At 41.7% G+C, this 16327-nt stretch overlaps 1 protein-coding gene across 2 annotated transcripts in view; it reads right to left on the bottom strand.

Annotated features, from left to right (window-relative positions):
* STAB2 (stabilin 2) overlaps positions 1-16327 on the bottom strand; it is a 174751-nt gene that overhangs the window by 119185 nt on the left and 39239 nt on the right. For both annotated transcript variants that reach the window (XM_010357279.2, XM_030939845.1), the window contains exons 7-11: positions 13816-13941; positions 12816-13012; positions 10781-10914; positions 2652-2785; positions 905-987 (exon numbers count right to left, since the gene is read on the bottom strand). In XM_010357279.2, coding sequence (XP_010355581.2) covers positions 905-987; positions 2652-2785; positions 10781-10914; positions 12816-13012; positions 13816-13941 — 674 coding nt within the window. The remainder of the gene's footprint in view (positions 1-904; positions 988-2651; positions 2786-10780; positions 10915-12815; positions 13013-13815; positions 13942-16327) is intronic.

Raw genomic sequence — 16327 nt, 5'->3', positions numbered from 1 at the left:
GGGCATGGTAGCACGTGCTTGTAGTCCCAGCTACTTGGGAGGCTGAAGCAGGAGAATCACCTGGACCCGGAATGCACAGGTTGCAGCGAGCCAAGATCGCGCCACTGCACTCCAGCTTGGAAGACAGAGCGAGGCTCCATCTCAAAAAAAAAAAAAAAAAAAAAAAAAAATTCAAGATCAGGAAAAATAAAAACACATGTTAGATAGTAAAGGTGGGAGAGAGAAAGATATATAGGATACCAGTTCCTACACAATGACTAAAATGGAGGCCAGTGAAGATAATAAAATTGTATACAAATCAATATGTCCATTATTTACAGGAAACCAAATGTAACTATTTTAGTGATGCCATCTCGATAGGATGCCTCCACCAGGCACTGCAAGTTTCATTCCCTCTGGATAACATCATCTCAAACAACAGCTGCTCACATTGAAGACTAACATTTTCTTATTTTTTCCCTATCGCTTGTACCATTTATAATGATTTTAAAAACCCACATATCTAGCTAATACATGAGTTTAATTCTTTCTGTGGGAAGTGAGCAGTTTTACATTATGCAAATCTTCTCTATCACCTGGCTATATGTTAAGAACACTCAGTGGTTACCTGTAGAGGGTAATGATGAGAAAGGGGGACCAGGGGGCCTTCTAGGTTCCTGGCAATGGACTTGCTGTTTACACAAGTGCGTTCACACTGGGAAAATTCATTGAGTTGTACGCTTACAATTTGTATACTTTCCGTAAGGATGTTATATATCACTAAAAGAAGTTTATCAAAAAATCACCATCCTTATCATCAGTAGGTTTAATTTTAACGGGGGCTTCCACTTTAAGTTAAAGAAGGTACTCCCTACTAAGGCTTTTCATATTAGCCCCTTGGTGTAGGGTCATTTTAAATACTCACATTGAATCCTTTCAGTCCCTTATCTGTAGGTAACAGCACCGTAAAGGGCCCCAGCTTACTCAGTGGCCAGGCATAAGCTTTGTCTTAGGAGTTGAAATAACAAAAAGAAAGAAAACACCAAATCAGTCAGTGGTACATGAGGAGTAAAATCAGGCAACAGGTCTTGGGTCACGACTGGTCCATTTATGCCCTTCTCTATTCTAATGGGTATATGCAGGCCCTGTGTCAACTGGGAATCTCTCTTAAGAATGTGAGGCAACCTAAAGCCATGGCCTCAAAACATTCCATGTAATGCCAGGAGTGTTTTCCTGTAGACGGCCTCAGCTTCAAAGATACCCTGGCTGAGCAGTTCAGGCATGACAAAATCCTACCACAACTCCACGGTCCCTGACCCTGTGCTTGACTTTCTGAACTGTCACTGTCTCGGTGAGCAAAGATGCAGCCCTTGTTTTCATCCAGGGCCAGCTCAGAAGAGCCCCAGTGGTTGGTTTAATGCTCTGCTGTTGCCGTGTTGAAATGCTTAATAAATTTTGAACAAAGAATCCTGCATTTTCACTTTCCAGTGGGCCCAGCAAAGTATGTAGGTAATCCTGTTTCCATCACCTGGGGAAGCTGGGATGACAGGACAGGCTCTGTGTTCTCACACCCAGAGGCAGTGTACAAGGACTTTGTCATGGAGAAGGTGAAAAGTCAACAGGACTCTGTCTAGGGAAATGCTGGAGGGCCTGGTCTGCAAAAAACACTACCTCACCCCTGTCTGCTCCCATTTGGTATTCTAAGAGTTCTTAGAGTAAGGCTGTGAGGAACCCAGCAGATTGCCCCTGAGCTCAAGGGGTGCCAGTAATACTTGACGCCCTATGGGATGCCTTGGGAAAAACGGGATGTTTATGCAGGAGACATTAAATGGGATATTTAACCTTAAGATTTAGGCAGAGAACACAGCATTGACCCATCGATGACACTTGTTTATCTATGTTCTTGCCAGGAGATCATTTTTGGCAACTGGTAAATTCCAATGTAAAAGCTGATACTTTAAAGTTTCTGTTGATTGGCCAAGCCTGTGTTTTACTTTTTGCAGAGCGGCCAGATTCGTATTTTATTGGAAATTGCGTCCAATGCTGTGATCAGTTATAATATTTCATTCTCTAGAGTAATGGCCCGTAGAAGGCATTTGCAAATACATGAGGCTGTTTCAGGCTCTCACCTTGCCTGGGGGGCTGGAGGTGACTGTGTCCCTGTAGGCAATTAGTGACTGGGGGACCAAGGGTGCTAAATGGTTGCATACAACCAAGACTATTCCAAAATTCAAACAGCCCCTCCACTGAGGAACAAGGATGCCGCCCTGGGGTCTCAGACACCCTCTCTATTCCCAGTTTTACCTGCCAAGCTTTGTTCATACCTGCAGGATCTAGAAGGTCAAGGGCAAGGGGGACAGTTTGTATCCTCACACCAGTAGCTGTCCTGGTCTTACTGTTACTGCAGCTCTGTTGGTCTATGGTGACCCCCAGACCCTGTCCTCAGCTCTCTGCCTACTAATTCTTGCATTGCTAGATCTCTTGGCACTATCCCTTTGCTTGTCTTCTTGGAAACAACTGCCTACCCTTTCCGTCTCATCTGCATGACCCCTCCAAAAAGGCTGATTCTAACAGACAAGGCTCGCCTGTCCCTTTCTGAATCATTGTGTCTTGCAGATGCCCTTTCCTGAAAGAGGACTTTTGTGTGGAAATCTGAACCCATAGCTGCGTACCTAGGAGTGAGATGAAAGAGGTCAGCCTTCCTTGCCATTTTCCTCTGGGTTCAGTATTTAATTCTCTGAGTCGCTCCATAATGTTTCCATAACACGTTAAGCCATCACCCACGTAACCTTTCTGGCAAATGCATCTACAGAGAGGGGGAAAAGACATCCTCAGGGTTTTAGAGCCATTGAGTATTTTGATCATACAGTCCAATCCCTTCATTGAACAGACGGAGAAAAGGATGCCCAGGGTAGAATAGGGACAAGAAAGCATTCCTAGTGTGGTATCTGACATCTAGTAGCTCCTCAAGAAATGGATGCCTAATAAATTAAATGCATCTGTCAACACTAGATATCTTTGTATGCTCTTTGTCTCAGTATTTCTCAAAGTGTGATCAAGAAACCATGCATATCAGAATCACTTGGAGTGCTTAATATATTTAATATATTTAATATAATAAATGTGGACTCTAGGGCTCCACTGCATGACTGAATCAGAATAAGCTACTGAATTCAGCCTGCAGGACAGTAAAGATTCAGCATTATTGATCTACTTAGAATGCTCCCCCCCACCCCCCAACCCTGCCCTGCTCCTTCCTAGCTGAGAGCTCTGCTCAGTTGCCACTTCCTTCGGAAAGGCTTCCTTGATTGCCTGTCTCTTTCTCTGCTCCCTCACTGTGTCTCCATTATATATACTCTCATGGAACCACGTACCTCTTCTCCATAGCAGTGATCATAGTATAATTTCACCCTGATCTGTGTGATTATTTGATTAATATCTGCTTCCCTATAACATTTGAGAAAAAAGTGAGGGTAAGGGCTATGTGTGTATTTGTTCACTGTTGTGAACTCCAGAATCCAGCACAGGGTAGGTCCATAGTAGGTGCTCAATTAATAGTTGTACAATAAGTAGTAATTGAATTAAATAAATCGCAAACAATGAAGTATATAAACAACGAAAATAAATATAGAAACTATGAAATAATATATAAACAATGAAAGTCACAGAGATTTTGTACAATAGTTTCATAAGAGAGAAGTAGAGTTAAAAATGTACTATTAGTGGTATGCTGATAAATGTTTAACAACCAACTCTCTGGGGGAGGGGGAAGCCCTAATCTGTAGCATTTGCCAATTTCCATGGTTAACATGCCAATCTTGACCAATTTCAAACTGATAAGATGATGCTAACCCTCTTGTGAAATTCCTGAAAGTTTAACACTCAGCTCTTGTGAGTCCATAAGCTCTGGCTATAGCAGGCCACAACTGTGCAGTACAGAGGAGTTGACAGCTGGCTGAAATTGACAAGGTGATGAGGAAGATGACTTTCACAAGGATCTTGGAGATGAGCCAGGAACCAAAGTGAAGTAAGGGAAGAACATTCCAGAGAGGAGAGATGCAGGAAACCAAAGACGTGCTGTGACTACATCACAGTTTTGCAGTGCTCACACCGCACCACAGCTGTGACTCACATTGAGGAAAGTCTTCTAAAGAAAGACTATGCACTCGTTAATCCACGTGTGTTTCTAAATATATTTCCATGGCAAATAGATTATATGTTCAACAAGTTTGCTGCAGACCTTCAGAATCCTACCACCCTCTGCCTGGATTGTTGCACAGCGTCTACCTGGTCTTTCTGCCCTTATGTTCTACCTTGAAATCTGTTTTTCATACACTCTCCTGAGTGTGCTTTAAAATTCTGGCACCTGTGTTAAAACCCTCACTGACTCCTTTTATCCACATGAGAAAGCGTACACAGGAGAATCCTGCTCTGTCTTCTTTTTGCTGTCCACTGAAAATTCCAGCAGCGCTAAACTGCTTCTTTTTTTTAGGCTGTTATGCCTTCCTCAGGCTGTTTGTCCTGCCGGAAATGCTTTCCCACCCTCGCCTTGTCACTCTGGTGTGACCTCTCCCCAGCTGTGTTGAGCACTTCCAGCACACCCCATCGATACCTCTATCACAACCCTATCCACCAGAATTACCTCTGGAGACATTATCTCTTCTGCTAGATGGTACACTCTCCTAGAAGATGGATCCCAACTATAATAATTCCTCATTATATCCTAGCACTTAGGGCAGTGCCTGATTGTTTAACTGATTATTTACTGATTATTTAAGTACATTCTTAATTCTAGGAACCTTCTAGGTAAGAGAGCTACAAAGATGATAATAAGAGACACTTTGCCCTTCTTGAGTCTTATATGCTAAGGATGGACCTGAAAACAAAATAATTACAGCAACATGGTAAGCCCACTTGACCTCCTTGAGTCCCAGTTTCCTCTTCTATAAAATGGGCTTAATAATATCTTTAGGATGGTTGATAGAGATATAAAGAAAGAAAAATACCTCCATGACAGACATATAGAAAAAGCTCAATGCTTGGCAGATGATAATGACAAAGACAAGGCTGACATGATGAAGAAGGTGACTATAACGACAACAGTGACCTAGAGGTGCTGGGATATAGCAGGACAGCCCGTAGAGAGATAAATGAAGTTCCATTGTAAGTGCCATGATAGAAGATTGAGTAGGATGCTATGGGGCATGGAGGAGGAAGTAACTGATTTTACCTGGGGAAATAGGGGACAGCTTCTAGGAGAAAGTAATATTTAATTCTAGAAGGATGCATATGAGTTTTCATTTGTTTTCTTTCTTTCCCTCCCTCCCTCCCTCCCTTCCCTCCTTCCCTCCCTCCCTCCCTCCCTCCCTCCCTCCTTCCTTCCTTCCTTCCCCCCCCTCTCTCTCTCTCTTTCTCTCTCTCTCTCTGTCTTTCTTTCTTTTCTTTTCTTTTCTTTCTTTCTTTCCTTTCTTTCTTTCTTTCTTTCTTTCTTTCTTTCTTTCTTTCTTTCTTTCTTTCTTTCTTTCTTTCTTTCTTTCTTTCTTTCTTTCTTTCTTTCTTTCTTCCTTCCTTCCTTCCTTCCTTCCTTCCTTCCTTCCTTCCTTCCTTCCTTCCTTCCTTCCTTCCTTCCTTCCTTCCTTTCTTTTTCTCTCTTTCTTTCTCTCTTTTTTCTCTTTCTCTCTTCTTTCTTTTCTTTCTTTCTGATGGAGTTTTCACTCTTGCTGCCCAGGCTGGAGTGCAATGGTGTGATCTCAGCTCACTGCAACCTCTGCCTCCGGGGTCCAAGTGATTCTCCTGCCTCAGCCTCCTGAGTAGCTGGAGTTTTGACCTCCCAAAGTGCTGGGATTACAGGCGTGAGCCACCGCACCTGGCCGCCTATGAGTTTTCAAGCTGGACAAACACCTGGGGCATCATTTACTGATGAAGCCTTTGGGGTTTTTATGGAGAACTGGCTCTCAACCAGGGGCAATTTTGTTCCTCCCACCCCCAGAAACCATTTGGCAATGTCTAGAGACACCTTTGGTTGCTACAAATGAGATGGAGATCTACTTACACAGGCCAGCCCCTCACAACAAAGAATTGTCTGGCCAAAAATATCAATCGAGCTGAGGTTGAGAAACATTTTTATAAGGCATTACTAAAGTAGATCTAATCATGAAACAATTTAATACAATCAAATAACAGTTTCCTACTTAAATGCCAACCTCCTGTGCAAGCACTGTGCTATACTAATTTAATGATGGAAAGGAGGAGACTGGTAACTCTGGGAAGTGAGGTAATACAACAGTTATTGTTAAAAATTAATCGTGCTGTAAGTTACATTCCTTCATTTGAAGACAACTGTTAACAGCAAGATATGTAACCCTTACAAACCACTGAGTATGTTTCTCTCTAAAAGTTTAAGTTGTTAGGTGACCAGTGGTCTGTTTTGTGTCAAGTGACTTGGTCTTTCTTTCCTAAGGATTGCAGGAGAATCATATTTTAATGGCCTCAGTGCTAATGGAATGCATGAGACATCACTATTTTTAATTTTTATTTCAAATCTCAGTCCAAAGTCTGAGATGTAATAAGACTAGTTTCTGTCTTAACTGTTCTCAGTTGAGCCATGGAACATTCACAACATCACCTCTTTAGGAAATTGTTTTATTTTTATTAGGAGTAAATGTCTCTTGCTGTCGTAAGGCTTTAAAAACACCCAGAAGCCATTTGCATTCTATAGTTATGGGTTGAAATTAATTACACTTAATGCTGGTTGAGATTTACTTAGTATATAGGGTGTCCTCAAAGTCTTAGTACAGTTGCTTCCTTTATTTCTTCACCAGTTCATTTCATTTCTTCATTGTTTCATTTATTCCTCCAAATTCTCACTCATTTCACTGTTTTTTTATTTCTTATTTTATTTTTATGTATAACATTTGTGGGTACGTAGTAGGTATATACAATTATGGGATACATGAGCTATTTTGATACAGACATGCAATGCATAATAATCATATCGAGGCAAATGGGATAGCTCTCATTTCAAGCATTTATCCTTTGTGCCAGAAACAACCCAATTATACTGTTTCAGTTATTTTAAAAAGTACAATAAATTGTTGTTGACTGTAGTCACCCTGTTGTGTTATCAAATACTAGGGCTTATTCATTCTATCTGTTTGTATTTTTTGTACCCATCATTTCACTGTGTTAATTGGTGACAGGCATTTTTGCAGCAAAGATGAGTAAGACATGGACGTTACATTCTAGTTGGGGATTGAGACAAGTAATAGTAATAGCCAGCATTTATTAAGAGCTCTTATGCTACATATTCTTATAAGGGCTTCAGTGTGGCATCTTTTCTAATGCAACAACCCTATGAGGTAGGTCCTGTTATTAGCCCCATTTTAGATAAGGAAACTGAAGCACAGAGAAGTTAAGTATCTCACTCAAGATCACACAGCCTGTAACTGGCAGCGCCTGTGCTCACCACCACTGTGCTACATCCTTATCACAGTTCTGGACCCTAAATGCTCTCATAGATACATTCCAGAATGCTCTGGGAGCCCAGAGGGAGGGGCATCAGAGAGGACGGGAGGATGGGGGAGGCATCCTAGAGGTGGAGATACTTAGGCCAGCCATTGAAGGAGCAGGGTGTTAGACTGACTCACAGGAGGTGGGTGGAGGGTGAGGATGGTATCATAAGTGGAAGGAAGAGCACATGCAAGGGCCAGGAGTGGGGAGCACCATGGTATGTTTGAAGAACAGTGCGATGGACTGAATATTTGTGTCCACCTCAAAATTCCTATGTCGAAATCCTAACCCACAGTGTGATGGTATTAGGAAGTATGGCCTTTGGGAGGTATAATAATTAAATCAAGAAAGTAAAGGCCTCATGATTGGAATGAGTGCCCTTAGAAAAGAGGTCCCAGAGAGCTCCCTCCCCCTATCCACCTTGGGAGGACACAGTAAGAAGTCACCACCTATGAACTAGGCTTCACTAGATCCTGAAATGGTTGGTGCCTTGATTTTGGACTTCCCAGTCTCCAGAACTATGAGAAATAAATTTCCATTGTTTACAAGCCACTCAGTTTATGGTACTTTATTATAGCAACCCAAACAGACTAAGACAAATCATAAGTAGTTCAGCAGAACCTGAGGCAAGGTTATATTCACAAGTGTGGTGGAAATAATGCTGGCTTATCTGCACCTGCTATGAACAGCCACTTTTGGCCATACCCTCCATATCTTGGGAATAGTCTCAGGCCCTGGAAGCTGGTTTGGAGCTGTTTGGGCAGGAAATTACAGGCTTCTGAGTACCCCGAGTGTGGTCTAGTAGGGGGCCCAGGCTCTTGGGGAGCATGGCCCTTTGGACCTTCAGATTCCTTGCCCTGGTGCAGCCAGCAGAGGGCCAGAATTGGAGCCTCTAACATGTAGGGCCCAGGGGAGGGGCTTCTGTTGCCCAGGTCTAAGGGTCAAACTGCTGGAAACACATCCGGCAGTGGCTGAGCTGGGATTTAAACCTAGATCCATCTGCAACATCTCTTGCCACCGCACCATGTTGCCTTGGATAGGACTCTTGGGAAGACTGTTTACACTGAAGATATCCCAACTTGTGCAGATCTTATATAAACACTGAATATTATCAATGTCACTAACATTCTAAGAGTCCCTATATTTCACTGTTATTTGAACTTTTGCACAACTGGAACGTAAACTGTGCTTATTCCAATAGGCCCACTCTGTTGTGTCCTGGCTATTTTTCAGCTGAGTTTAGTTAAATACGAGAGAAATGCTCATCTCTTCTCTTGTCCCTTACTTCCTATATCTATTAATAAGTAAAAATAAAAAGGCAAAGCATAAAGTTATTTGTTCTCAGTAAGAATCAAAACAGAGCTTAGAGTTTAAAAGCATATTATACACATGAACTCATTAGCTCTCCACCGGCAGAGATTCCTGGTCTCTAGACCTATTTGACAGGTGAGGGAACTGTGGTTTAGAAAAGTTTAGTCTTGTCTAAGGTCACCCCAGGGGGAGTGGTAGAGTTCATGTTTGAACCCACCCTTCTTGATCAGGTGGTCTTCTGTGACAAATGCAGTATGATTTTGAAGATTCTGCATAATCTACTTGCCATATTGAGAAAGCATAAATGAAATAAATTTTTATCCCAGATGAACTAAATTACCTGAGGACTGATGGATTCATATTTTATCAATATAACTTAGCTAGTCTTTTTACTTCAGCCTTTTTTCGACTGAAGACAGTCAATTTGAGGTGTGGGAAGGTTTGTGGGTGATACGTGTACCCCTAATACCACAATGTTAGTATATCTGACATTCCAAACACAAATTTGGATGCAGCTTGTATTATTCTGATATTCCCATTTCATTTTTAGATTTTATCTTCTCAAACACAAAGGAAAGAGATTGCTTAAGGTATTCTATTTAGACTTTCTCAGAGGGTGGTAAAACATGCATACACCAGCTTGTTTGGTTCTCAGTATTGCCAGAATATATATTTGAGGGGAGGGTATGCCTGGATGCATATGTGTGTTGGGGGCCTCTGTGCCTATATGTATGGCTGTGGTGTATTTGTGCATTCACATGTATCGAGGGATTTCTAGGTGTCAGGTTCTGCTCAGAGATTGATGAAGGTAATCCTGTTTAACTTTCGGCACAGCCCTGGTGGGAGGTACAGTTCTCTCCCTTTTATGGTTGAAGGGTTGAGCATCAGTTCAGAGAGGGCAGACTTGGGATTTGAACCTAAGTGTTCTGATACCCCAGCTCTTTCCACTCCATGTACAATAAGTACAGATCTATTTATTTGTCCAGATAGGACATGATGATAATACAACCTGTCGGGGCAAATCTACACACTGACCACCCAGTTATAAAAGGCGTGAACTTCCCAAAAGATGAAGGGGGCTCTGGAATCACAGAAATTGTTTTATCATGCTATGGTTTGGTGTTGATTGTGGTTTTCAGCTCACAATGGCACTATGAGTCTTTTGCAGATGTTGACGATAGCAAGAACTGAAAATGGAGCAGAGATAGAAACCTCAGTCTGCAAGTCAAAGACTTGGGTTCTAGCTTCGGTTCAGTCACTAATGAAAATACATTACACTGGTGTCATAGTTTCCAGAAACATTCTCTCATGTAATCATCACAACAACCTTATGGAGTATAAATCATTGTGCTCATTTTATACATGGAGCAACTGAGGCCAGAGAGATGGTGCCACTTTCCCAGGTCATGCATCTGGTAGGTATCAGTGCTGAGACTTAAACCTAGGTCTTTAGTCCAAACACCATCTTCTTTCTATCATGTGAGCTGCCTTTGCCTCAGAAACTTTCACAGAAATGTTTGTATTCACAGTAAACCCCTTCTTTTGAAACCTAGAGTCCAGGAAGCACCACTAGTGCTTATTCACTTTCCCTAGTCTTGTTTTGCACCACTAACAAGCAATATTTCATGAGTGAGGAAACAGGCATGTACATTAGAGGTCATACCCCTGTAATCTCAACAACCATTTGTTTCCCCAGTCACAGTGGCTTCCTTCTCCCACATTCTGACCACTTCATATCAAGTTATCAGGCCACATCAATATTCCAGAGTATTCTAATGGTCATTAAAAAGGAAATAATTATTGAGTGTTTAATTAATTAAAGATTTGTTGAGTACCTACTACGATCCTTCCTCCTACTATGTGGGGTGGGGGTGGATACAAGGCTGAATAAGACACATTTCTTCCTCTTCAAGAAACTTACAGCAATGACTGGACACCATTTTCACTTGGAAAGGTTGGTGGAGGAATTGAAAAGACTTACCTAGTTCGGCCTGGTGCGACGGTGGTGCAATTTGCATTCCTATGACACAGGTTATTTGTTTTACATAGATTAGTCATACTGCACCCCATTCCAGGTACGAAATTGTGGTAATGCTCCTTGCACTCGCAGTGAGACTTCAGTAGACAGGGAGAGAAAAACAAATAGGATCCCAGTTAGTTACTTCAGCTGGCATTCTTCTTTAATTTGTATTTTTATTCTTCCATAAAAACTCACTCAGAGTATGTCTGAAGTGTGAACTTAAACTAAAAAATTGTCAAAGTTTCTAAAAGTAGAAATCATGTTTACACATGTCACCCGCTGGAAAGCTTATACTCCTTGCTTATAAAGTTTAGCTTCAATTTTCTTGTTTCCTAACTCTTGACCTCCCTAGCTCCATAATTCCTGGTTTTAGATTGTTTATAGGTAAGCAGAAATTGATGTGCAAATGGGAGGCATTATTACTTTAGAATAATGATTTTCAACCAGGAGTCTCAATCTAGGACACACTGGACAATATCTGGAAACAATTTTTTTTTCTTTTTGAGACATGGTCTCACTCTGGTTGCCCAGGCTAGACTGTAGTGGTGAAATCTTGGCTCATTGCAGCCTTTACTTCCCAGGCTCAAATGATTCTCCCATCTCAGTCTCCCGGGCAGCTGGGATTACAGGTGTAGATCATCATGCCCAGCTAATTTTTTTGTATTTTTAGTAGAGATGGGACTTTGTTCTGTTGCCCAGGCTGGTCTTGAACTCCTGCACTGAAGCAATCCATCCGCCTCCTCCTAGAGTGTTGGGATTACAGGAATGAGCCACCATGCCCAGCCTGGAAACATTTTTGAGTGCCACGATGGGAGAAGAAGGTGCTACTAGAGGTCAAGAATGCTGTTAAACATCTCACAATGCACAAGAAAGCCCCCTCCCACAAAGAATTATCCAGCCCAAAATGTGAAAAATGTCGAGGTAGAGAATCCCTGCTTTGGAATCATGCATATGCTGCTTCTGTGTGAACAATGGAGAATTTCTAAGATTTGAAAATGTGTCTTGGAACCCATTTTCAGAGATAAAACGTATGTTTTATCTCACACACAAGGTCTTGACATTCGTGGCATAACATTAATTTTCTCTTAAAGACCCTAATTTTACAGATGGGAATTTAGCCCCTTGAATTTCTCTGCCATCCTGCCCCAGAAATCGATAGCAGAAAAATGTTGCATAACATATCTTTTCTCTTTGGAGGCAAGGTTGGGTGGATACTCTTCAGGGAATTCTAGGAACATTCCCATCAGCTAGCATCCGGGTGATTAGACTGCATGGCTGTTTGGGTCGGGCACTGAACTCTTCCTCCTACCTGTGCAGCAACATCCTTCTGTATGGACACATTTCCTTCACTGAAGGCTTGATGTGCAGTTATGGACACATAAGGCATCCAATAAATAAACACGCAATGGATGAATGTGCTATTAGGGCCAAGGCTCTTTCCACTGGATTTTTCAGTGAGGGTCTCTTGACCAGATTTTTTTTATCAGTCAAGGTCCCGATGTCATTTAGAGGGACAGTGTCTCTCCCCAGAATATTCTCACTGCTCCCTATAATCTATCAGTGCTGCCTGATGTTTTATCTGTTTCATTCCTTTGGGACAGGGTATTTTTGGTTCTAAGAGCACTTTTTAAATTAGAAAGCCATTGCAGCATGGAGGATTGCTGGTAAAAGTCAATCATATGTTCAACAGTTAATTTGTTAATCTAATTTTGAATTATGTATATATTTTGCCAAACACCATATAGGACTGTCACTAGAGAGAATGTAAGACAATTAAGTTTGGATGGGGAGCTGAGAAAGTGTGAGTTTAAAGGATAGACTGGGTGAGCCGGCACTGATTTCAGGCCCTGAGCACATGGAGGAGTGTCTGGGAGGGGAAGACCAAGTGGAACACTGAAAGGGAGAATTGGGATGGCATAGAAGACAAATGATACCTATGACACATAGTGGCTTGTCAAACTTCTAGAGGTTTCAGTTCCCTGCATCATTTGCTCACCTGTCCAGGCCCATCATATTTGCACACTGTAGACTTTGTAGGGCAGTTTCCAAAGTTAGTTTGGCAGGGGTCCACAGGCAAGCACACTTGGCCATCCCCATGGTAGCCTTCTTGGCATGTACAACTGTGCCGATTTGGTCCCAGGTACGTACAATGAGCATGAGGGTGGCAGATTTTTTGTAAACACGGATTGATGGCTTGAGGGGCAACAGCAAAATGAGAGGCAGTTAGTGAACAGGGATGGAGAAGAAAACTGAAGTGTGAACAACAGTGGATCACAGCTCATCAAAGCTGCAAAGGCAACTCACAGTTTTCAAACACAAATATTTCCTTTCATTTCCCCCATGAACCAGACAGATTTATGTATGGTCATCAGAAATTGTAAAAATATTGTGTTGATATATTAGTTGGTCATTTGGTGTATGTAGTTGAATATAAAATAGCATGAAAGAAAACACTAACACTTACAGAATTTATAATGTGTACTAAGCCCTGCTCTAAGAAGTTGCTATGTATTAACTTATTTAATCTTTACAATAATCCCTGAAGGTAGGTACCATTATTATCTCCATTTCACAGATAGAAAAATGGAGACACAGGCAGGTTAAAGGTCATGTAGTCAGTAGAAGGCAGATCTGGGACTGAACCCAGACAGTCTGGCTTGAGAGTCCATGTTTTTAACTGATATATAATACAGCTTTTAATAAAGTGAATAAAATCAAAAAGATAAAATAAGAAGCATTAAATGTTGTTCTAACATTGATTAAGGTGATATAAAAACATGTAAAAATCTATATATATGATTTCATAAGAGAAGGAGAAGTTCCCATTTATGAAGCATTTTGCTTGGCACTTTTAATATACATTTCACTCAGCTACACAGAGAGAAGTAGAAATGGCCATTGTGTTAAGGAGGTTGTGAGGGTTTTTTTTTTTTTTTTTCTTTTAAATAACCTAAACATCTCAATGAATAAACTAGCGGAATCTAAATTCTACTCACGCTCGCAGTATTTGCCATCGCCCTGGTAATTGGGAAGGCATTTGCATTCCAGTTTGTTTTCATCTTCAGTGGAAGGTGAACATCTGGAATTTTCTGGGCAGAGCAAGGCTGCACATTCAGGGATGGCTGCATAGGAAAATTGTTGAAGTACTTGCGTTAGTAGAATAACCAGTTCGTAAGACCCCAAACTGCAGTATTCCCTTTTATTAAAAAGCAATACAAACTCATTGTAATAATTAAAAAAAAAGAGCACATAAAATTAGAATTGTCTTCTTCTTAGTCTCCCAAAGTTGCCAATATCATCAATCAATAAAATATATTTATTTATAACATTTATCTGTATGATTTTGTAACAAAATAGAATCCTGTTAAAATATTTAGCAATGTAATTTTTAATTTAACAATATATTATGAAAGTCTTTAAGGATCTGCCTTGATCTCTAGTAACTGCATAGTATTTCAAAAGACAGGCGTGATGTAGATGGCTGTCAAAAACTATGAAGGGTCTGACATATCAGCCAACTTGCAAAGTGAACAAGTTGGGCTGATAAAGTTTCATGGATGGTGGTAGAAGATACAAAACTTCCGGGTCAGAGTGGAAGTACAGCTTAATACTTAACAGCAGGGGCAGCAGCCAGGGTATCAGCATTTTGGCACCAGTTTTTCCAAACTTCAATTCCCATGGGGCAATTCAAAGAGGACTAGACTGAGATATGCACATGCAGTGGGTTTCATTATAGGAGGTGAGCCCTGATCTTAGGGTACCTAATTTTTTTTTTTTTATTTTTATAATGGGCAATGTATTATTTAGGGACAAACAGGAGACAGAAACCACATAATTATTTGAACAGGGAAAGTTGTAATATAAATGATTATGAACAATTAAAATCATGAAAAATCAGCCAGTGAGAGTTTAAAATAAAAGAATTCTAAAGAATAAAGAAATAGCAGGTCTGTAAAGAGCAGCCACTGTACTAGGGCTGAGACAAGTACCCAACATACAACCTTTTTCCCTCCAGGCTGCGATCTGAATATCACCGGAAAAAGCATGGCATTAGTCACAAGATAGCAAAGTTGCAGAGATGCCTTGACCATATTTGCTGGAAATCTGCTCTCTGGGGTGGCTGGCAGGTCATGTGTAGGGAGGTCACAAGCCTTGGAACTCACTAGGTGCCAAAGGAATCTGCTAGCCAGTGGGAGCTGCTGGCAGCAGCAGCTAAGAAGCCACCTCTCTGTCATGCAGTGCACCTCTGTGTGTGGTTCAGGCCTGGGCAGCTCCAGACCAGCTGTGTGGGATTCAGGGGGTGTGTCCAGCTCCCCAGATGGCCAGCTCTTCAGGGGCCTTGCTATGCATGGGACTGAGGAGAGGAGTACAGAACAGCTTTCCCCTGGGCTGAGGCATGGGCCTGTGCAGTCTGGGGCTCCTGGCTGTGCTGCTACTTTCTAAGTCAAGCACTGGACAGTGTGCAGTGGCCAAATGCTGGAGGGAGCTGAGCTCTGCAGGAATCCGGCACTGGAGAAACTGTGGGGCTAAGAAACAGAGAAAAGTTGTTTTTTGGGAGCCTGGTGAGTGAGTCAAACCAGAAACAGGGAGAGAGTCCCCACCTCTTCCTCTACAGTCCTTCTTTGATAAGGCTTCTCTACACTCTTCATTGATAAGGCTTCACATTTTGCTAGCTAGCAAAGGAGAATCATTTATACAGCCCAGCTCCATTATCACAGAGTGGGCAAAAAGGGTGACTTTGGAGCTGAGAGGCACTGGCAGTAAGCATGCCTGCCCTTTGCTCCTGAGGGAGATACTATGTCTTCCAAGTCTGTTCAGTATACAAACATCCTTGGACAGATGATTTGGAACAAAGAGCAGTCAGTATATTGCTCTCAAGATGTGCACACATGTGAGAGATGCATGGAGAATTGTCTCCCAACAGTGGCTAGTTGAGTAAAATAGTTCACAGAGACTATTCCCCCACCTCTTTCATAAACCAGAAGTTTTGGCAGAAAGTGGCTGCTCCTTCAGGATTACATTTTCCACCCCACTTTACATCCAGGAAAGGTCACGTGACTAGTTCATGCTGATGGAATATTGAGTAGAGGTTTTATATATTTTTCCTGGACTTTCATAAGCAAGTGCCTCTCCATCTTCTCTTTCCCATCCGTGATGGCTGGAAGCAGAGTACTCTGAGGTACTAGAGAATGACAGAGTCACAAGATGGAAAGATCTGGATCCCTAATCACCATGTAGTAGGGAGCTGGCACCAGCCAGGAACACCCACATTGGACTGTTACATGAGTGAGAACTACACTTTTTTAGTGTTGAGCCAGACGTTCCCAATAATTTTTTCATGGTACCCTGACATCAAAAGAAACACCGAAAAGGTTCATTTATTTAGCTGTTAGAATCACTTAGCAGCCATTTGAAAAAGTGACATGCTTAATAGAAAAATGTCTATTTTTAAGTAACCACATTGACCTACGTATAAGACATGTGAGTGTGTTGGACACTGCACAACTT

Source organism: Rhinopithecus roxellana, chromosome 10 (genome assembly GCF_007565055.1).
Source record: "Rhinopithecus roxellana isolate Shanxi Qingling chromosome 10, ASM756505v1, whole genome shotgun sequence".
NCBI classification, from domain to species: Eukaryota; Metazoa; Chordata; class Mammalia; order Primates; family Cercopithecidae; genus Rhinopithecus; species Rhinopithecus roxellana.
This window is presented reverse-complemented; position numbering and strand designations above follow the sequence as displayed.